This window comes from Athene cunicularia (genome assembly GCF_003259725.1).
Source record: "Athene cunicularia isolate RWA chromosome Z unlocalized genomic scaffold, athCun1 chrZ_part4, whole genome shotgun sequence".
Taxonomy (NCBI): domain Eukaryota; kingdom Metazoa; phylum Chordata; class Aves; order Strigiformes; family Strigidae; genus Athene; species Athene cunicularia.
Genome location: NW_020799145.1, coordinates 320,303 through 343,968, shown reverse-complemented (window position 1 = coordinate 343,968; position 23,666 = coordinate 320,303). Strand labels below are relative to the sequence as shown.

The 23,666-nt window shown below is 37.8% G+C and overlaps 1 protein-coding gene across 1 annotated transcript in view; it reads left to right on the top strand.

Moving 5' to 3' along the window:
* The window catches only part of TNPO1 (transportin 1), a 52,534-nt gene that overhangs the window by 4,058 nt on the left and 24,810 nt on the right, over positions 1-23,666 (top strand). The window contains exons 3-8 of the mRNA XM_026866770.1: positions 7,362-7,511; positions 13,016-13,122; positions 14,582-14,715; positions 17,074-17,155; positions 17,876-17,998; positions 21,234-21,352. Coding sequence (XP_026722571.1) covers positions 7,362-7,511; positions 13,016-13,122; positions 14,582-14,715; positions 17,074-17,155; positions 17,876-17,998; positions 21,234-21,352 — 715 coding nt within the window. The remainder of the gene's footprint in view (positions 1-7,361; positions 7,512-13,015; positions 13,123-14,581; positions 14,716-17,073; positions 17,156-17,875; positions 17,999-21,233; positions 21,353-23,666) is intronic.

The following is a 23,666-nucleotide window of genomic DNA, read 5'->3' as shown; positions in this document are numbered from 1 at the left end:
CAGTTCTATAGTTAAGGGAAGCTGTCTTTATATGGTGTCAGAATCATTGTGGTGTTCTACTTGGCTTAATATGGCCTTCATGTTGGTGGATGTTTTACATAAAAATTGCAAGAACAACAGTGGTATCAAAGCTTACTAATTCTTAGGTAAGATTTGACATGCCTAATGCCACTTCATGTGGTGGAAAAAGAACAGAACTACTGATGTGATATCTATTCTAGTTAAGATTCAGACTGTCCATCCTTATTGCCAAAACACGTCCTTTCTCAGATCTACCTTTTACCCTTCTTAGACAAGAGACAAATGGCGCGATTAATTTGTGTGCCATTTCTGTAACTTTGGCTTTGGTCTCCCTCTGACTTGTCTGCTGGGCTCTTGGCAGGACCTAGGCTAATGGGAAGATACTGAGACAGATGCATGCTGTTCCTAGTAGCTTGTTTTAGTGGCTGACTCTTCACTCCATCCTAATGTGGGAACTATGTAGTCTTTGTTCTCAACAGTATTCTCAGTGGATTGATCATGATGTGACGTAAGGCTATCAACAGTCAAGGATCAGAATCCTTGACATGAACTTTTAGTCTGAAGGTGAATTAGCTGTGATTGACAACACTGCTTTAGTATACTGACTTTGTCATAGGCTTCAAGGATGGTCTTTTAAGCTGAATGCTTTGGAATTCTGTAAACTAGTTGAAGATAGAGCAGTGTCTGCAGCTCTTGATCTTGTTTGTGTCATGACTTAGCCATTCATAGTACCTTACTTTGACACGGAACAGTACCATGGAGTAAGGTCCTGTCCCCACCTCCCTCATTCTTGTTTCAACAGAAATCTGCAGAGATGCTAATTTGTTTTCTGGTAATAATGAAACTAGTAACTCATACAGCTCTGTGAGAAGAATTTGAAATTTTTTTTATAAACTGTTACTGGGATGCAAAGTGGTCTTGTGGGTTTGATGTGAATGGTTTTTGATGAGTGTTGGAATTTAATCTGGACAGCAGTTTTCATGAGTCCATTCCGTTGTGAACTTTCTTGGCATGTTGGTATTGAAAGATCTTTGAAGATGAGCAAGAAAAAGACCATTGTGTGAGGTCAGGTTCTAATTCACTAGCTACCAGTTTCACAAAGGTATTGCTGAGAAGGATTAATCTAGAAAAGTTTCAGCAGCTTTAACTGTTTAATTAAAACAGGTGCCCCAGATTAAAAGAGCAGCATGGTCACATATCAGAGTTCTTTAGATGGTACTCTAACTAGCAGAGAATCAGTTCCTAGTTAGAACTGTTGTATAGCCAAATAGTAGAAAACATTTAAGTTGCTAAAATAATAAAAGACAGTGCTGCGTAAAGGCAGCCTATACATGTGTGCCACCACATAACCTTCTGTTAAGCTATACCTATGATATAGACGGAGAAATAGTAAAAACTTCCACAGCACAGTACCCTATACAAGTGTTGAGTGTCCTGTATTTTCTACTTCACAGTACTCACTCAGTAGTCTAAACAGCATGCTGAATTATTTAATTTGATAACACAGCCTTACTTTAGTCATCTGATCAATCCTTCTGTTCCAACGGCTATTTTTATGATATTGTCATGTTTTAATATATAACATTCACCTTTGATAATTCAGAGAGTGAAAAGAGATCTATTCATCTGACCAAGTAATTTCTTCAGATTAATTACTAAATCCTAATTCATTCACTGCCAAATGCTAAGGGACTTCTGTTGGGAAGCTCATAATTTATTTTCCCTATGCACTTAGTGCAAAGGTACTTGTTGTCTGGCCCCCACAACAAAGAAGTGCCAGAGAGATGACACTACTTTTTAGATGTTCTCAAACTGCAACACTATCATGAGATTGTTACATAGTTTGGGATCTTGTAGTGAATCATACTTTCATCACACTGAATTTCCATTTCTCAAGGATTCTTTTGCTCTTTATAATAAGGGTTCTAGCACTGATTTAACAACAAGATCAGGAGGTGATCCATAAAATGGCATTAGAGAGGAAAGGTGCTGAGACAACCAGTTTGAGGTGGTATGATAGAAAAGCTGAAAGTAGCAGTGAAACCAGAGGAGTAGTTCTTAAAACTTTTCAATGTTTTTGCAAGCCTGTAGAGAGGTACAGATTTTAGCATTCTAATTGACCTGTGGTCATTATTAGTTAGAATAATTAAACTTCCATAACTAACCAACAAGCTAATTATTGGTCAGCAGTTGAACACCCTTCCCGTATTGTCCATGTCTTACTTCTATTTACACCGCCATCTTCAGAAATACAGCTGTTTCTACTTATTGTTCAATGAATATGCAACACTCAGGGTCAATGGCACATTTCCAGCTTTGTTTGGTGTCTTACAGACATTCCTAAACTTAAGCAGTTGTGTCAAATTGTTTTCCATGACTCATGAGTCAATTGAGCACTGATTAATTTCAGACTAACCGCTACATTTCAAGGTCATTTATGTATTCAGATTCACTGATCATTTTGAAACATTGTTAGTCCTGCTTCTGACATGATAGTAAAACATACCAGTTTAAGCCAGAAGTGTTATACTTCAGGTTACTTAAATGTTCAGGATCAAAAAAAAAAAGTAGGATCTTTTTCTGCTAGGAAGCTCATTAGGGGGTCTCTGTACTGTATTCTTATTCATTAGGACAGAAAAAATTATTCCTCTTCTACTTCCCATATGACACTGCTCTGGTGGGATCATTATTTTTGGTTTAGCTCTTTTGAGATAGTCAGTCTCTCATTAATGGATTAGAAATCTTCATGCACAACAGTGACACTAATAATGATTTTTATTATCACACTTTGTACGTATTAAATCTTGTTAAAGTACATGGAATGATAGCTTATTTCTGAAGAAGGCTGTGGTGGTTTAGGCCCTGCTGGGACTGGAGACCATGTGGCTGTTGTCCCTTCCCCACTCTCAGACCAGAAAGGCTGGAAGCAGGCAGAAATCTTAGGGCTGAAATAAGAAGAGACTTAATACAACAATCTGAACAACAACAGTAGCAATGATAACAACAACAAACAGTAATAACACTAAACAAGACAAAAGATATGCAGAGAAATACCGCAATGGATACAGACAGGCCATTCCGTGTGCTTCCTGCAACCTAAGCCACAAAGGAAAAAGTTCCTGCACTCCCTAGCCCGGAACTGACCTCAGCATGGTATGAATAACCTGCCTGGAGATCCCTTCCCCCTCTCTTCTGGGGAAACTTAACCCTATCCTAGTTGAACCAGGACATAATCCACCCCTTTATTCTATACCATCTGCGTCATGACCAGCTGCCATTTAGCAGTTACCAATAACAAAATAAGTTTGCAAAGGCACAGCATAATTCACGGCATGTTCTCACCCAGAATCAAGTCCCCCTGTGGTACACATCGGACCTCTCCATTGTCCTGCATCACCCACCAGGTGCACCCAGGTCCTTGAGTAAAAGCAATCCCGTGGATGGATTTGCCTTTACCTTTGCCTGGCACAGGACTAAACCAGACCATTTTTCCCATTATATTCCTTGTGCACACATACAGTAAACAAGACAAAAGATATACAGAGAAATACTGCAGTGGATACAGACAGGCCATTCCATGTGCTTCCTGCAACCTAAGCCACAAAGGAAAAGGTTCCCATGCTCCCTAGTGTGGAACTGACCTCAGCATGGTATGAATAACCTGCCTGGAGATCCCTTCTCCATCTCTGCTGGAGAAACTTAACCCTATCCTAGCTGAACCAGGACAGAGGCTTAACAGCTTTAAGAGTGAAATCAGCAGGGCACTTTTGCTTTAGAAGAAGGTTCACCCTGACATTTAAATTTACCAGTACCACAAGATTAATAGGTCAGAATATAGCTATGCTTATAATCATTATATCACAGTCTGTGAGTGCTACTGTCATCCCAGTTGCTTAGTTCTTTTAGTAATCTAGGGAGTTATGCTCTTAGGAAGAGAGGGTGAAAAGGCATGGTGAAACAAATGCTCACCTGGACTTGCAGGTGCGCTACAAAAACATAGTTGTTTTCACATATGTATCTTATGTTATTCAAACCCTCATTAGAGGAAATACAGCTGTTTGAACGCACATTATAGTGCTTAAAAGCAAGCACTGCCATAGCCATAAAGTGATTGAAATATGTGTAATGTGAGTATGCATCCATTTGCTCTGTCTGTAAATCACTGAAATCTGGATCTAGTATTAGTCTTGCAACAGAATTGAAACTTTACTGAGAACTGAATGATGATTATGTGATATGGCTTTATTATAAAGTGAGGCAGTGTGAGAGGGGGATCTTCCACCGATGAAATGATTTGGCACCAAAGATGATATTAAATGCCAGAGGTCTGCTTCACTTCTGTTTCTCGTACTACATGTTCTTGTCAATTCTCTGTGCTTCCAGCTTGACTGAGATAGGAGGTAAGTCTGTGATCTTTTTTCATGGCTGCAGCATATGGCTGGTAGAACTTACTACAGAATCTGTGAAGACTAAAGAGTGTCTTACTCAGCTCTTAGGCCATCTGCCTCTAATCTTGGTGTTACAGCAAGAACTCCATCTAGACCTATATTACTGTCTTTTGACAATGTAGCTGTGAAGTTGCTGAACACCCTGGATTCCATAAATATCCTTGTGCAGTCATACCATAAAATCTTTTTTTCAAATTAAGATTTTGATTATGGTGTGGGGTTTTTTTGTGTTTGTTTTTTGGGGTTTTTTTTAATGTCTGCATATCATAGAATCATCATATCATAGGATGGTTTGGGTTGGAAGGGACCTTAAAGATTATCTAGTTCCAACCCCCTTGCCATGGGCTGGGACACCTACTAGATCAGGTTGCTCAAAGCCCTGTCCAGCCTGGCCTTGAACACTGCCAGGGAGGGGGCAGCCACAGCTTCTCTGTACAGTGTCTTCCAGTCTCACTACCCTCACAGTAAATAATTTCTTCCTTGTATCTCATCTAAACCTATTCTCTTTCATTTTAAAACTGTTACCTCTCATCCTGTCACTATACTCACCATCTTTCCTGTAGTCCCCTTTAATTACTAGAAGGCTGCTATAAGGTCTCTCTGGAGCTTTCTCTTCTCCAGGCTGAACAACCCCAACTCTCACAGTCTGCCCTCACAGGGGAGGTGCTCCAGCCCCTTGATCATCTTCATGGCCTCCCTTGGACCCACTCAAACAGGTCCATGTCCTTCTTATGTTGGAGCCCCCAGAGCTGAACACAGTACTGCAGGTGGGGTCTCACGAGAGTGAAGTAGAGGCAGGGGGATCACCTCCCTTGACCTGTTGGCCACACTTCTCTTGGAGCAGCCCAGGATACAGTTGGCTTTCTGGGCTGCAAGTGCACATTGCTGGCTCACAGTCAGTTTTCCATCCACTGATACCCACAAGTCCCTTCTCCGCAGGGCTGCTCTCAATCCACTCATCGTTGCCCAGCCGGTGTTTGTGCTTGGGATTGCCCTGACCCATGTGCAGGACCTTGCTCTTGGCTTAGTTAAATTTCATGATGTTTGCACAGACCCACCTCTCAAGCCTGCCCAGGTCCCTCCAGCATATCAACTGCACCACACAGCTTGGTGTCATCAGCAAACTTGCTGAGGGTGCACTCAATCCCACAGTTCATATCATCACATTGTGGGTGTTCTGAAAGGCTTGGTGTTGTGATGCAGTAACTTTTTTTTGAAGATGCTTTATATTTGAAAGTTGTGTTTCTTATTTTGCTTGTCCTTATTTCTGTTGGGATGTTAATATTTTTGAAGGCCTGTGTCCTGGTTTTGACTGGGATAGAGTTAATTTTCTTCTTAGTAGCTGGTACAGTGCTGTGTTTTGGATTTAGTGCGAGAATAATGTTGGTAATGCACTGATCATTTAGGTGTTGCTAAGTAGTGCTTACCTTAATTTAAGGATTTTTCAGTTTCCCGTGCTCTGCCAGCGAGGAGGCGCACAGGAAGCTGTGAGGGAGTGTGGCCAGGGCAGGTGACCCAAACTATCCAGAGGGATATTCCATACCATAGGATGTCACGCTCAGTACATAAACTGGGGAGTTGGCTGGGGGGGAATTGCTGCTGCAGCATCAGTCAGTGGGTGGTGAGCAACTGCATTGTGTATCACTTGTCTTTTCCTGGGTTTTATTTCTCTATCTCTGTCATACTGCTTTTCATTACTATTATTATTTATTATTATTATTATTTTATGCTTAACCTGTTCTTATCTCTGCCTACGAGTTTTACTGTTTTTTCAGCTTCTCTTCCCCATCCTACTAGGAGGGGGAAGGAGTGAGTGAGAAGTTATGTGTTACTTAGTTGCTGTCTGGGGTTAAGCCATGACATCTTGGAATACATCAATGTGTAAACTAATTTTGACACAGAGGAACTTCAAACATCCTTATTTCTTGTCCAAATTAGGGCTTCATACAAAAGACCTCAAACAACTGGCTAAAATGCTAATTAAAATTTCTGTGGTGATTAGGGTTGCTGTAAACTTAAATTTCTTTACTATAAACTAATCCTTTCTATGCAGAACATCCAGATTTTACTTTCAGCCTATTTCAGAAGTAGTACCAAGTTACTTATGCCCTTCATTGAAGAAACAAATGTGAGTCTGCTGCAATTTAAATGAAAAATCTAGGCTGTTCATTCTGTTCCTCCTCTTGTCCCGGTAATTTAGAGAAATTTGCGGGCAAGAAGAGCTCAGTGAAGAAAACTCTTAACTGTTGCCTAAACTTAAATTCTTTTTGAGTTCAGATCAGTTCTGGTAGCTTTTTTTCTTATGGGTCACACTTGTGTAATACTTAACTGTTAAAGTTGTTTAAAGACTCTTCTTCCTGTATTAATTTAATAGATCAGTAGAACAGCTGGTATCTGAAGGGATTGCATTACCATATTTTGTAGAAAAATTGAACACTGTATTTCTGTGGGAGTAGGTGGTAGAAGATTTACTGCATAGTCCCTACATAATTTCTGTATCTTAGTATGGTGAAAGCAGGTTTGTCATCGGTTTCTTACAGTATCAGTGTTGCAGCAAGCCAGACAGTATAATCAGAATGTCTGAATGTCTTTGACCCATTTCTTTCATGAGTCTCCTATATCCTGTGACTTCAGATCTATTCTTTGCCTATATCTCCATACAAATTCTATATTTTAAGAGAAAGTTTTGTAATACTGATATTCTAATTTTGAATAAAGAGAAATAGTGAACTCTGAATCTGAAAACCTTTACTATGTGAATTGATGAGTGTAGCTGGAGGAAGAGATAAGGAAATCAAGCTAAATATCTCTATATAAGCTTTGCCCTTGCTGCATTGTTCTGGAAATCTGGAAAGCTTCTTGAAGGTTGACTGTAATTATTTTCTGTTGCAGATGAACCAACACGTTCCTTGAGTGGTCTCATCTTGAAGAACAATGTAAAAGCACATTTTCACAACTTTCCCAGTGGGGTAACTGATTTCATAAAAAGTGAATGTCTGAACAACATTGGTGATTCCTCTCCCTTAATTAGAGCTACTGTAGGTAAGTTTGCTCTTATTGCTTATTGAATATACTGAAAATGTTTACTGATACGTGAGAGCTGCACTAGTGGCATAAAGAGTTATTAAACTTCTAAAACTATTTGCTTTTGGTAATTGTCACAATTCATCATGTCACAACTCACCATGTTTTAATGCTGATATTTATCTTTAGTGTGAATATACTGAAGTCATACTTTTCTTCCTGTTCTCTTAGAACTGATTTAGCAATTCAGTTCATATCTCTTGAAATTTAACTGAACATAAACTTATTTCAAACCACTAAAATCAAGCGTGCTGCCAATTTTATACCTAAAACCAGGAACAAGGTAAAGGTCTGACTTCAGAACTATTTCAGTACTCTGCATGTTAGCTGTGTTTCCTTGTGTTTCCTGCCCCGATATGCACAGACATCCACATCCCTTCAGGGAATCATCATACTATGCATAACACACATAATGAGCTTCTGTTTTTAAATACCTTCTGTCAGAAAACAGTAAATGTGTGCAGAACATCATAGAATCACAGAATGGTTTGGGTTAGAAGGGACCTTAAAAAACTTCTCATTGAACTAGATGATCTTTATTACATGAATTTCTGATTTTGTAGATACTTTAGTACATCTCTTACATAAAATATGCATATTTGCATTATTTTTACCTATTTCTAGGTAAATTGCTTTTCAGTCTCTTCTTAGAATATGATTTCCTCCAGCTACTGCAATCATTGTACTAGTTTACTTTGTCCACTCAAAAAAATAGAAAAAAATAAAATAAATACATTTTTGAGTACAGTAGAGAAAATGGGTGTGTGGGTGTCAGTTCAGAAAGAAGTTCAGCTTGTATCAGCTGACTCCTCTTATAAAATAACCTGCCAGTTACTGCTTCTTTAGAATCCTTTGCTTTTTCTATAGGATTCTTTCTCCAGACATCTGGGTTATAGAACACGAACTAGAGAAAAATGCTTATCTTGACTTTTTTCTCCAGTCTTATTACTTCTGATGCTGCTTTGCTATGAATTTTATTAATCTCCCCTTTTCTTGATGAGAGTAGAAGCAAGTCTTTGAGCAGCAGGTATTTTTGTGGTTTCAGGTTGTAGAAGAGTTATGCTTGCTTCTTTGTTCATAGGAGTTGTCAGTGGAGTATAGTGGAGTTGACTTGAATATATTCTAGCTGTTTTAGGGTTATTTGGTGATGATTGGGGTGGCGTTTTTTTGGGGGGTTGACGGAGTTGTTTGTTTTTAAGCACTTACTCTTTCTCTTCTCCTAGTACTAAACATTTGTGGATTAGTAGCTCAGTTACTGTTCAGCTTTAAGTGATACTTGCAGGGATTATTTAAGCATGTATATGAACTCTGAAGATGAGTAAGCAACTGATGAACTGTATACTTGCATAGAAGTTGGTGTTTAGCACATGCTTTGCACCCTGCCCTTTGAAGTAGTTAAAAACTGGATCCTTGTAGCCTTCTGTCTTAATAGTGAAGTTAGTCCAGTACGGTATTAGCTAGGGGTAAATAAATTTCTGCCTACCTAGGCTGCCTTGTTAGCATATGAGTTGGCACATGCTAGTTTGAGCTGCTTTTTGAGATACTTATGGTTTTTGCAGTTCAAGGACTATCAATTTCATTTGTGAACTGCAAATAGGATCTCTGGAATTCTGAGAGGAAGATGAGCAAGTACATCAGTATAGCATCAGAGAAGATTTAATGCAGCATTCACTCTCCTTTGTGGTCTCTAGCATCTACTGCTGACCAGACAAAAGCTGATTCCTTTTGGCCAAGATGGAGGCAAGCTGATTAATCCCATTCTCAGAAGACACTTCACTAAGAAAAATGAGCATGGCAGTAGAGTTGGTTTTAGAACTGTGACTTGAGACCAAATAGTAACTACATGCTGTTGTATCCTTACTTACCTCTTGCCTATTGCAATCCCCAAATGGGTAAGAGTGTGGAACTTTGCTGTGTGGTACAGGTTTTAAAACCCCATGTGCTAATGTTGAAATATGGATTCAAATTCAAAAAAGATTGCTGCATGTGTTGAGGACACACAAAACTTACCAGGAAATGTATGCATCTTTTTAGGAAGTATCTGTAACTGTTCTTAAAACTTTCTGGAGATTCTAGTCTGAGCAGGACCTTAGTATAACTACTGCTTAAAAGGAAGCAATGGAAATAGTTTGAGTGTTTAAGAGCAGTGACAGGGCTGGAGAGTTTCACTGCAGAAGGAAAGTGAAAGCTGATTGCACTGTGAAGGGGAATTTTGTTATGAAGTTCAGCTTTTTAGAATTAAGGAGTTCAGAAATGAACTTCAGGAGTTACTGAGGCAAAATAGCACCCCAAAAACCCCAACCTTCCCCCTGTCCTGTTGTTAGCATGTAAGTACTGAAGCATAGCTGCTTTTTCTTTGTTTAATTTTTTTATTGTAGGATTGATGCTGTAAACTGGGCTTGCATTTAATTGAAAAAGTGACATAAAAGATGCTGTCATGCAGTTCCACTTATGATTTTAACAATTTCTGACATCCCTCTGGAGTTTGTTCTCTTCTGTGTTTACTGCTCAATTAGCCTAGCTGCTATATTCATTAGATATCACATTTGTCAAATGAAATATGAACAGATTCTGTAAAACTGTTTTGACATTCATTACAAATCAAGACCATCTTTATAAAGACTTTTCAATTTCAGATTTCTAACCTTGTAGCTTAGGTCGGAAGGAAGGGCCTGTTTTAACTGTCAGCTCTAAACCAAACCTGTGAAAAAGCTGCAAGCTACTATATTGACTATTTCTTTACTTTGATTATTCTTCTGATGTCCATCTTTTGGTGTCTGAAGTCTTGTAGGGAAAGCCACAAAGCCTAATTTCTGGTGTCTTCTGTTCCCTGCTGGCCAAATAAAGCCTCAGGTGGGTGGTAAAAATTTCACAATTGAAAGAAGATGAAGTTCATTAGAAGCTCATGAAGATTCCTTTTAACATGAATATAAGTGCCTAAAACTTAATTTTATGAGGCTGTTTTCACATTGTTCTTAAAACCTTTTGGAAAGCTTCAGATGCTATAGCTGTTGCCTCTTGTCCTGGTTTCAGCTGGATGATTAATTTTGTTTCGTAGTAGCTAGAATAGTGCTGTGCTTTGGATTCAGTATGGGATTTGGTATGAGAATGTTTGTAATACATTGATGTTTTCAGTTGTTGCTAAGAAATCCAGGCGTCTCCAGCTGCCCATGTCCTGCCCGTGCACAAGAAGCTGGGAGGGGGCACAGCCAGAGCAATGGACCCAAACTGACCAGTGTAATATTCCATTATCATGTCATGTCATGCTTTGTATATAGAGCAGGATCAGACAGGAAGGATGGAGTTCTCTCTTGCTTCTTGGGATTGTGGTTTTGAGATCTTGGGGTTTTTGGGATCTCTAGCCAGGAACAGGCTGGTTATCAGTCAGCAGGTAGTGAGCAATTGCATTGTGCATTACAAGTTTCTATTATTGTTATTATTCTTTTATTTGATTTCAGTTGTTAAACTGTTTTTATCTCAACCTGCAAGTTACTTTTACTCTTCCCATTCACTCACCCATTCCCCAGGCAGGGGAGGGTGAGTGAGCAGCTGTGTGGTGTTTGGCTGCGAGCTGGGTCTAAACCACAACACCTTTCAAGTTGTTGATAGTCTCTCTGTTTTGGAATTATTTTTTTTTTTAATCCTCACCAAAGTGTCTCTTTATCATTTCCAGAATACCACCATAATGTTAAATGACTTCTCTGCAGACCTGTACAGAATGTCTGTAATAACATGTGTAGTCTAAACTGCATATGTCTCTGTTGCAAGGGGCAGTGGACTCAGGTCACTTCTTGGCTAGAAGAATTTCCTGGAAGTATTTCCTCTACGTTATCCTGTTGCTGTCTGGGATAAGCCTTTTGGAAGAACATTTTAAGTGGTTTTCACATAGTCTTTCCTTCAGCTGTGAAAGCTTGCACATATTACAAGTATAGCCAGACTGTGTGTCATCTGAAACCACTCCTAGGACATTGAAAAGATCTTTAACCAACTCTTCTCCAAAACTAACTACCCCTTTGAAATTTAATTTCTGTATAACTTCTGTCACATGCTAGTCCAGAATAGTTCCAGGAATTTCATTCTTATGTTTGTTTTGGAACCCGTGTTAAGTCTACGTACAAGCCTGTTTCAGATATAAATTAGGGATTATACAGTTTTGTGATTTAAGTACTTTGACTAAGAGGCAAGAAAATTTGTTTAGTTTGCTCCTTTTGTGAAGTTCAATTTGATTAAAAAAAAAAAGTGGATCATTAAGATTCAGCAACAGTAAAATAAGTATTTTCTATTCATGCATCTGATATTCTTTGCAGGACCATAATATTCAGGAGAAATGCAGTCTTTAAGACTCCACAGATCTCCATAGGCTTTTGGGAATCTTTTCTATTCAGTTGCTGTTCTGAACACAACTGGATGCAGACTAATTCTGGAGCTGTAAAATTGTGGTTTACCTCTGTCTTAATTTTTGCCCACTTTGTGGCTTCTCCAGCCTGTTGCATCAAAGGAAGCATCATGCAAAATAATCTTTTAGTTATTGTGTGTGTTGTCCAAAATGTCCTTTGCTCTGTAATGTTGTCCTGTATTCTGGTGTATTTAACAAATTTTAGCATTTTATTCCAAAGAAAAATTATAGTGATTAGCTCAATGAAAAACCTTAGGAGAGGTTTTTTTTCATCACTTGTCACTTGGGAGATGACTTGTAGTAGTATCTTCTGTGTTCATAGTCATTAGAAATAACTGTAGCATAATGGATTATGCTACTGCTTCATTTTGTCATGAGGCAAAATGGACTTGCACAAAGTCAGTCCTAGTTTATAAGGGGCCTTCCTTGTTCCTGTCACTAATTAGTTTTTCCTGGGATTTCGGTATGTGCTGGAAACAGAATTAGTACCTCTTTCAGCTGACCTATCTGTTTGCTGGATCTCAGTCTTCCAACCCATAGATGACCTGCCATAGTGTGTAAGCTTTTAGTAGGTAGAATGTGTCCTTAATGTTTTGTGTAAATACAGTAAAGTTGTGAACACGTAATTTACCACTGGCTTGTAAGTTTATTGAACGGCAGATTCTCACATTCATGCTTTTCACAGAATCATTCAGGCTTGGGATCATGGAGTGCAACCATCAGCCCTACTCTACAAAGTTCTCCCCTACACCATATCCCCCAGCATCTCATCTAAACGACCCTTAAACACATCCAGGGATGGTGACTCCACCACCTCCCTATGCAGCCTATTCCACTGTCTGACCACCCTTTCTATGAAAATTTTTTTCCTAATGTCCAACCCTTTACATTTCAAAGCCTTTTAAATACCATTTGTAATTAAATGTACTTCCTCTTTTCATGCTTGCTAGTTCTTAATAAACCAAGAAATTTCTTAACTCCTTAGATCTTTGAGGGGAGAAAAATTGGTATGAAATATGTGAAGGTATGTGAGGTCTCATTTTCTTCATCCCTCTGATTCCTTTAGGCATTCTGATAACAACCATTGCGTCAAAAGGAGAATTACAGAATTGGCCTGAACTCTTACCAAAGCTTTGCAGCCTGTTGGATTCTGAAGATTACAATACCTGTGAGGTAAGGAAACTTACAGAAAATAGAAGACTATCACCTGAACTTGATTATTTTCTCTTCATAGATGCTATATATAGTATTGTGTATATGTATACACGTACGTATGTTCTTCTTGGAACATTGGCTCAAATTTGCTACTCTTTCTTCTACCTGTGCTGCATGTTCTTACTGTTCATTCAAATACATTTGTTTTCTTTACATAAAAGTAGAGTAAGACTGCAAATGAATAGTCGTAGCATCTCAGCTGCTGGTTACCTCTCTGTGCCTATCTTTTAGACATCACCACTGTCATAAAGTTGACCCTGAATTTTCTTTTACTTAAAAACAGTGTTCATTCTTCTTGTAACTTAATCTGGAAAAGCAATCTGTTGTTGCTATATCATGGTGAAATGAACAGTTCTGTTCAGTGTGCATGAAGTAAAATAAATACCAATTTAATGGTTTTAAGCTATGAGGATAAAAAAGCCCTGTCTAATTAAAAAAATAAAAATCTGTGATCACACGATTTTAATTGATACTGTCTCCATGAAAGTGTGAGAAGCATTTTATATAAAATAATCCTCTGAGATAATATAATGGTCCAAGATGCCAAGCTGTTATGTAGTGGTTTTGTGCTGCTTTCTAAAGAAAAAAAGCACTTGAAAATGAAATTTAAATTGACCATCATATCCAGAGTTCTCTCTTGCCCAATAACAAATCATGAAAGGAAATACAATTATATATATAATTAAATTCGATACTTGTGTACCTCGACATTTATTTCTGTCCTGGTTCATCTAGGACAGGGTTAAGTTTCCCCACTAGAGAGGGGGAAGGGATCTCCAGGCGGGTTATTCATACCATGCTGACATCAGGTCCCAGCGCAGGAGCGTGGGAACTTTTTCCTTTGTGGCTTTGGTGATGGGGAGCACATGAGTGAGCTGTCTGTAACCATTGCAGTATTTCTCTGTATATCTTCTGTCTTGTTTACTGTTATTACTACTTAGTGTTGTTATTGCTACTGTTGTTGTTCAGATTATTTATCACACTGTTGTATTAAATTTCTTCTTATTTTAACCTGGGGTTTGTGCCTCGCTTCCAGCCTGACTGGCCGAGGGTGGGGGAGGGGCAACGCCAACGTGGTCTCCGGTCCTGGCAGGGCATCACAATTTCTCAAATAAGAACTAGCTTTCAAGCATTTTTAAAAATATGATTGAATAGTTGAGCACTGAATGCTAAAATTAAAATTACCACTTAGCCATTACTGACTCACCCAGCTGGAGATCTTACAGATGCCGGTATAAAGTGCTTAAATAAAAAACCTTTAAGGATGTTTCAGTTTAACTCCATATTTAGTTAGATGCATTCACTGTGTTAACTAGCTACATTTACTGTGTTGTGCTGAAATGGCCTGTTCTGTACAAAACCTGAAACTTTGCTTTCTTCAGAATGTGGAAGAAGATTTTTTTTTTTTTTTAAACAGGGTGCTTTTGGTGCTCTTCAGAAGATATGTGAAGATTCTGCTGAAATTTTAGATAGTGATGTATTGGACCGACCACTCAATATCATGATACCTAAGTTCTTGCAGTTCTTCAAGCACAGCAGTCCAAAAATAAGGTAGGCTTAGGTGTTGTAATACAGTTGCCTGTTAAAATTTTATTTACATGAGCAGCAAGGTTGCTAGTTTGTAGACCTGTTTAAAACATGCATAGTTCTGTTTAAATGATCCTTCAGAGATCCACAGAGATTCTATGCATCAATAATTTCCATATTTATTTGCTAAGTTAATACAACAATCTCACCTCTTTATACGTTTTCCAAATGTACAATCAGCCTATGATTTTGAAAATCAAACTGTTTTAAGTTTCTGCATATTGTGAAAAATTCAGTGCTGTGGTTAGAACTTAATATTCTTGTGAAAGAGAACAATTTTGCTTTCATTTTATAATGACTTCAGCAATAGGAGAGTCAAGATTCTTATGCTGACAGTAGTTTGAGTTCTCACAAAAAAATGTTCTGCTTTAACTGCACCAAACTTTTTTAAGCTCTTTATCTTTCAGCAGAATCAAATTAAATGGGTTCATCATCTTTTCACTGTACAACTGTATTAATTTCTCCAAAGCAACAGAAGTATAGAATACAAGAAAAATCCTAGAATTTAATTGTTATGGCTGATATTCATTACAAAGAACAGTAGCTTTTACCCTGAAATGACTCAACAGTGTGGCCCTCCCACAAAGAAGGCTAATGGTATCCTGTGCTGGAGTTTTGCTAACTGGTTAAGGAGGGTGATCCTTCCCCTCATATTCCAGGTGAGGCGACACCTGGAGTATAGTGTGTCCACTTCTGGCCTGTACATTGCAATAGGGACATGGACATACTGAAGAGAGGCCAGCAAAGGGCCATGAAGATGATGAAGAGACTAGAGCATCTCTCTTATGAGGAAAGGCTGAGAGAGCTGGGGTGGGGGGGAGCTCATCATTGTATATAAACGCTTGAAGGGAGTTAAAAAGACATGGCCAGGCTTTTTCCAGTGGTGCCCAGTGACAGAACCAGAGGCAATGGATGCAAACTGAAACACAGGAGGTTCCCTTTGAACATCAGTAAATACTTTTTTTACTGTGAGAGTGACCAAGCACTGGCATGGTTTGCCCAGAGAGGTGATAGAGATCCTTGGAGATAATCAAATGCCATCCAGACATGGTCCTTGGCAACTGGCTGTAGGTGACCCTGATTGAGCAGAGGGGTTGGACCAGATGATCTTCAGAGGTCCCTTTTCAACCTCAACCATTCTGTGATTCTGTGAAATGTGGTTTTTTTTAACTCCTGTTTGAAAATTATATTGAAAGATTGTACAACTTGGAGTTGGCAATTCTTTATTGTCAACAGTAGTAGATGATGAAAACTAAGAGTATAACTCGGAATATGTGATGATAGGATTCGAGTAAGAATTAGAGAGTCATCTAGAATAGGTGCATACGAACAAAAATATGTAACAAAGCATGAACTTCTTGTGGAAAGATCAAGAAAACCATGCTTTTTTACTTACACAGTCTTTCACTTTTTTCCTGTGCTGCAATATCTGTGGCTTTGAGACTGTTAAACCAGTTTCAGGTTTAAAGCAGGCCACTTGCTTACCTGCAGCCTCGTTTCAGTACAAGTGTTGAAGTATGAAAACTATTAGTGGTGTCAGTAAAATACTTATATTTAAATGTGTCAAGAGACAGCTTTTGATCTACATTTTTATGAGACAGTCTTCCAAGAAATGTCTGAACAGAATAGAAGTTTGGAGTTACATTGGTAAAAATACTTTAGTGGCTCTTGAAAGGCTTTCACAGGTAGTTTTGCCTTGTGCCTTTACTTACAGAATTTGATTTTTGGATCTCTGAGAATGAAAAAGGCCTGTAAGTAATGGTTTAGCATGAAATGGAATAGAAGAAACAGTGCTTCATTTTTTAGTATGTTTCTACCACAAACATTTTACGATGTATCCTACTACAAGTGTGTGTTTGTCCTAAGCTATAGCTATACTGTTGACACATATTGGTCTCTAAATACTAAAAACACTGTAAAGGCAATTGTATACTTAACAATGAAGAAGAGTGTGCTAAAATATCACCATGCTGACTTGTGTGGAATAGTTAATATCAGAGAAGGTCAATAATTATAATCTACCCAAAGAACATCCTTACATACTCTTCAGAACAAATGTGCCAGGTGTAGTCATCCTGCTCTGTTTTTTATTCACTGAATACTTTTATTTTTAAATACTTACTACATGTATCAGAGAATAAGGTAATACTTAAAATGTGGTTTAGTAATTTTGCTTGGCAATACTTAGATGTGCAGGTTTGTTCCCTCTTGCTTCTAGATGTTTGGACAATGTTAGTTGCTTTGAAATGTTTATGCCTATGTACAGTTTAGAAAATGTTTTTAACACATGAATAATGTGTATTTTAACTGTTCCATGTGTAGGTCTCATGCTGTTGCGTGTGTCAATCAATTTATCATCAGCAGAACTCAAGCTCTTATGTTGCACATAGATTCTTTTATTGAGGTGAGTGTGCATTCTTGGTTGGGGGGATTAAGTCAAATTATGTATCTGATTTATCAAGAATTTTGAATTATGTTTTACAACCACCTCTACCCCCAAACTCCCCATTTCTGGTTGCCTGTTCTTAGTTTCAGTCCCGCTGGATTGAAGTTCATTCTTTATGCTTGTGCTCGGAGTTGAGTAGTCTAAGCACTCTCCGAGCCCAGAAAATAATACTTTGAAAGATGCTTCCTCTTCATAAGTAGTGGAAACTCCTGTTGCATAAAGGTGTAAAAGTAATGGCAGCAGTCTGTCACTTACTTGTGGTGGAAAGTCCAGTACAAGGATCACCATGTCACTGAATCCATCTGGGTGTCTCTTTATACTGCTACTGAACATAGATTAGAAGGGTGGCCATTGTGGGTTATCTGCAGTATTTGATTTGCTGCTGCTACGTACTAATGGAGTTTTCTGGCTTCAGAACTTCATTTATGTGTAGGAGAAAATATCCAGGAAATACTGTTCTTGTGCCAGTGTTTTGGTTATGTGTACCATATACAGTGAGAGCCTAAAGATCTAATTTACTAAACATATATCTTTAAGAAATAAAATGGTGTTCCAAGGTGTGAGATAGGAGGGTACAGAAATATGTATTTGCATACTTTAGTTTGTCAGTAATGTCAATTTAAATACACGCTGACCTAGATGAACTAAGGCTTTTCAACGGGTACTATTTTCCAACAGAATCTCTTTGCACTGGCTACTGATGAGGAGCCTGAAGTACGCAAAAATGTTTGCCGTGCTCTGGTTATGTTGCTGGAAGTTCGAATGGATCGTCTCCTTCCTCATATGATTAGTATAGTTGAGGTGAGTCATTTCCCAGGTTGCATGCTGAAAAACCTGTCTGCAGTTGCAGAAATAATAACAGATAAAAAGGATTCATCAGAACAGGTTGATTAATTACCATTGCACTTGCCTATTCTTCATTTTCCTTCAAGACTGAAATTGCAAAACTTTCCTCTTAGCTATTTGTCGGCTTGACATTGTGTTTGACAGGTGGTGCATGTGGCAGTTTTTTATTCTTCATTAAGTTAACTGATCCTGAAGTGAAACAGCCAGGCATTGCTTGACCCCAAGTGAGAAGATCATGTTAAAAATTTAGTTCTAGTCCTCATACTGCTACACTTTACATATAGAAGCTGTTACTTTTTTTCAGATGTGTTGACCATAAAAAGGATAAAGCATGTTCTTTTACATAGCTGAGATGCTCTTTGAGCTACTAACAACATTGCCTCCCACTGTATTTAGTTGTAGAGGTTAATGTCATTCAGTAGTTCCATTACCATTCTATATCAGTACAGACTTGTCTACCTGAGAACCAATAAGCTTTTTTTTATTGTCTGCTTAACTGTTTGAGCTGTGAGTAATTTCCACATTTCTGGGATATATTGGCAGTTTCTAGGTAGCATTTATATACACTACTTGCCAGACTGGAAATACAACGAAGATTATGATGTTTCTCCTGCAGATTTCATGTGGACAACTGGGTCATAACCCAGTGTCAAATTCCACAAGGACTGTGTACAGACAAGACAAAGAAGGTGTTGAGGTTTTTTTGCTCCTGTACACAGGCATTAGAGATGCATAAAACTGAGGTGACCCTTGACAGCCTCGGCCTGCTGACTAATCTTCCTCTATGTTGTCTGGGATTCCATGACACCAGTGTTGGCAGACATGCTCTCATACAACATAGGACAAGCAAGGATTTCTGGTGTTTGGTTGAGAGATTTTTTTTTTTTTTTTTGAGACAGAATAAAGCTTTGGAGATTATATTGTCAAAACATGATAACTTCTCTGGCTCTTTATCCTTATAAAATCTGTTAGGAGCTTCTGGACCTCATAGATAGAAATTATATCACCTACCACAAAAAGATCTGAGAATGTATTCTGATTGTTTCTAGTATTTTGCTGTTGGGAAAACTGCTAGGCTTCCTTTCTACAAAAGGCAGTAGTAGCTGACCTTCTCTTCTGTAACAGAAAGTTGAGGTGTTTCTTTTTCCTGTTTTTGGACTACTGTGTACTGTTGCTGACTTGCCCAGTTCTGTATACATCCTGGTATGTGCAAATGTAATATCCCAAAACTGACTGTTCAGCATTCTAATGAGACATGTTTTGCACCTTTGAGGCTTTAATGCCTCCAAGCTGAACGCTGCTGCTGCTGATTGCTCTAGGGGAGGAACATATATTAAAGGAGAGAAACTTTTATCTACATTATGTTCTTCATACTCATGAAGAAACACTTCTAAAGTAAAGAATATTAATGATACACTAGTGATTCTAAGAAGGTCTTGCTGAACATCATGCTTTTGAAGCAGACAAGTTTAAACTCTGTTGCCAAATCCCTGGAGTAAAGAAATGGCTGGGTGTGAATTTCATTGGGTTTTTTGAGCATACACTTTCAGGTGACCAGAAGCAGATGTTTTTTCTTTTTTTTTTTGTCTGAGAACTTGATAACAGCACGTGTCAGGACTAGACTGACCTAACATTTCACTCGTACACTCATGGAGCATATTTATCCAAACACATGGCTCCTAAGATCTTTCTCAGTAGAAATCCTGACTTTCACATCCTGTTGCTTTCTTCAGATAGTCATGTCTGTTACTGCTCAAAGGATATGTTGTTCTCGGTACTCTGCGTATCCCTTTTCTTGATGGTTGACATAACAAGACTAACACAACATTATATACCTTACAGAATACACAAAACTGTACTGAATAATCTTCCAATGCTATTTTGTAATCTGTTGTAACAGAGCAACTATATGCATTGCCTAAAGTCATAAAGAACTTTATAGCTTATCATTAAAAGTACTTAGTAAAATTTGGCATGATAGTATTTTTTAAAAAGCCTTCAAATACTCTTCCCACATTTTGCTTTGTTACTAGGCTCAGTGTTATTGCTATGATTACCAGGCTGTGTATATGGCTATCTTACACTACCTTTTCAATCTACTGTTATCTGTCTTCATAGATCATACAGTATAGTACGTATAATACTTAAAGAGGAAATGACAGTGTGAGGGGCATCTTCAGTCATTATAATTCTTGTCATTCTGTTTTTGTCTTCAACTTCTCTGAGCTGCAATCTGTTGACAACTTGGAATAGAGACGTTTTTCTGTTACTGTGAGTTCTTAATCACATTAGCGAACCTTTAGGAAAAGATTGAGATCTAGTCTAATTCTGTAGGAAGGGGTGCTGCTCATGGCAAGTCTTTCATCCCTGAAATACATAAGGATAATAAAGGTTCCCTTATTCTGTTTATAATTTTGAGAATAAAATGGTATTCTGGAGCAACTGAAGAGGGATTTTTCTTTTCTCTAAATTCATGTTTGAGGAAAGGTAGCTGCATGGACTTCTATGGGGTTTTCTAAAACAAATGGAAGAACCAACTGTTTCAGAAATAAGGGCTGGCATGCAAGAATGCAGAAATTACTATTTTGGAAGTTGCAGGAGTCTTCCCTAAATTGTTTTGACAGTTGTGTCTAAAACTGATGTAGCAGTAGTCTACTTGGACTTTCTCTTTTTTCAGGTATTTGATTATTTTTGGTTGAAGGAGAATTAAATTTTAATAGCAAGCTTAAAGATTGGGTACTGAATCTGAATTACCATTCATGCTAGAAAAATGTGAAGGGTTTTTTTTCCATTACTGGTTCTACTTTATTACATCCTGTCACATACTCAAGATTTGGAAGGGAAGCTATTCCATTTTATTAAGGTTATAGTTGTACCTTTTTGCTCAAAAGTGCAAAGGGGGAGTAAAAAATAAATTTAAGAGGAAACTGTCATTTATTATCTTGGATCTCTGCAGTTTCTTGGTAATAATGTTCTCACTTAAACAATGAAGAAATTTAGAGCCTTTATCATTAAGCATTAAGATGTCTCTTAGCTTATTCTCAGGATAGCCTTCAAGTAGTCTCTTATGCCTGTTTTGTTCCATGGTAGCATAGTCTGGTTTTGTGAACGCACTTTGCAATGTTGGTAGCATCTTCTGGACACTTAAAACTTCTATCTTATACAATTAATTTATTTTTATATTGTGTAGTACATGCTTCAGAGGACCCAGGACCAAGATGAAAATGTGGCTTTGGAGGCTTGTGAGTTTTGGTTGACTTTGGCTGAACAGCCAATTTGTAAAGATGTATTATGTCGGCATCTTACTAAGTAAGTATTAAAAATTACAACTCCTGTTTATTTTTAAATAGTCATCTTATAACTTTAGCTGACTTTACATGGTTATTCTTACAGAGACTGTATGTAGCTTGCAGTGTGCTTAGAATAATTTTCCTGTAGCTAGTTCTTGTGCAGAGTAAAAATGGCTGTAGCACAGAATTCACTGAAAAGACTTCTGAGGTTTTCACACCCAGTGACCTCCAGAAGCAACCGAAACTGTCACCATGATGCTTTACCTTAAGCTTAACAGGCTTTTAAGCTTCACATAAATGAATATGTGCTAATGTGCTCTTAAGCTCAAACAAACACTCGGCATGATGTTACCTGTAATATCTGGTGTATCATGAACATGTTGTCTTGACTATTGGTTATATAGGCATCTCTGTGCAATGATTCTATGTGCATAGTCATGCAAAGAGTTCCCTGTTTTATAAACAAGATAGCAAAGCACTATGACATCACTTGATTCAGGAATCTATTTTATATCAATTGCTATTGCAATTTAAACATGAAAGCAAGTACAACGTCTTCCTTCATACTTCTGCAGTCTGACAGTAGTTTAAGTTTCAAAAACTGTTTTGTAAGTTTCCAAATGTTATCTTTGAACTCAAAAGATAGATCTTTGGTTGGGAACAACTATCCATGTTTGAGACATAAACATCTGCATGTCTGCAATAGTGCTTGTAACTTTTTTCCAGACTAATCTGAAGCCCTTTGCAATAGGAAATGAATTCTTCAGTGTTCTCAGTGAAAGGATGCTCTTTGCTTTTATATATACATGGAAGGTTTTTGAACAGGGCAGTTCTTTTAAGATCTTGAGTGGAATAACAGAATCACAGAACATTTTCAGTAAAAATAAGCATTATAGAAGTGAAGCAATTCAAAAGAGCAAAATTTCAGTTTTTATAAGCAATTAGAAAGTAGAGAATTGAGATTAAAACACCCACTGTAGCAGTGGAAGAATAGGAGTTGAAAATGGGAGATCCAATGTTATGAGAAATAGTTTTAAAGTTTTAAAATAGTTTTATTTAATTCCAACTCTTGTAGCTCAAGACAAAAGAACTGACAGCACAATTCGTGAGTCTACCCACCCCCTTCCCAACACACATGATGTGTTTATACTGAGAATACGAGTTAACTAGTTGTATTAATCCTCTTCTGGCCTACATGAACATTCAAACTGCAACAGTATCATACTCAGGGTTTCTGTTTTTTTAAAATAAAGCTTTAAAATTTATAGAAAAATAAGAGTAACACTACATTTCTCTCATGGTCATTCAGTATCATGTTTGTTGAAAGCAGCTTATTTGTTTGACTAGGGAGCTATGTAAGTTTGTCAGCACTTGATGATAATCTTAATTTTTTTTGTATTAGATTAGGTGGGACAAGATCATCTGAAAAACCCATTCATGTCGTATCTTAACATCTTGTTCCGTTTTGCGCCTGTAGGCTTTCTTACAAAATACATAGTTCCTGCATGCTTCATGAAGTATGCTGCAAAAATGCCAGTGAATTGGTTAAAATGTGAATACTTACTATTCCTTCATTCAGAGTTCAAAATTCATTGCCATTGCAATGCATGAATATTATTGATGGCCTGATACCTTCAAAACCAGTAACTTCTTAGTTGCAGAATAAAGAGAGATTGAGCCTGTCACTGGTGCTGGGTCTGTCCATGGTTGTCATTAGCTTGATTTGACTTGCAATATATATTTTAATGGATTTTTGTTTGTGTGTGTGTTATGTGAAGTATTTGACTTGTTTCCCTTCATAAGTTTTTTTAGCTGTACATCTCTACAGTTGGGAGCAAGTCCTATAGTCATAATGACTTTAACAACAAAGTAAATCCCAATACAGATTAGTCAAGATCTCTGCAACGTTAAGGACTTGTTTTACTGAAGTAATCACAAAAGGATAGGAGGGCTTAATGTAGTTAGTCTTAAGAGTAGTGAGTAGTCTTCAATCACAGGTAAATAGTGACAGGTGCTATTGGTGAGACCCAGTTTGTTGATCATGTGTATTATGGGAGTTTGTATTCTTAAGTTTAAAATTCAGTTGTGCCATCTGGCTACCCCTGGTTAAAAGTTTGTTATTTGAAATTAACACTTTTTCACATTACAGAGTATTGATGAACCTTATGATATGGAGTTTGGTTTGAGTACTAATTTTTGTTACCAGACTAAGGGGTTTTTTTTTCTATTTATTATTTGGGGTTGGTGGGGATGAGGTTTACAACCAGAATTATGGCCCAGGTAACTGAAACTGGTTTTCTTTTTTCTGTGTTAGTTTGACATGTACCAATATT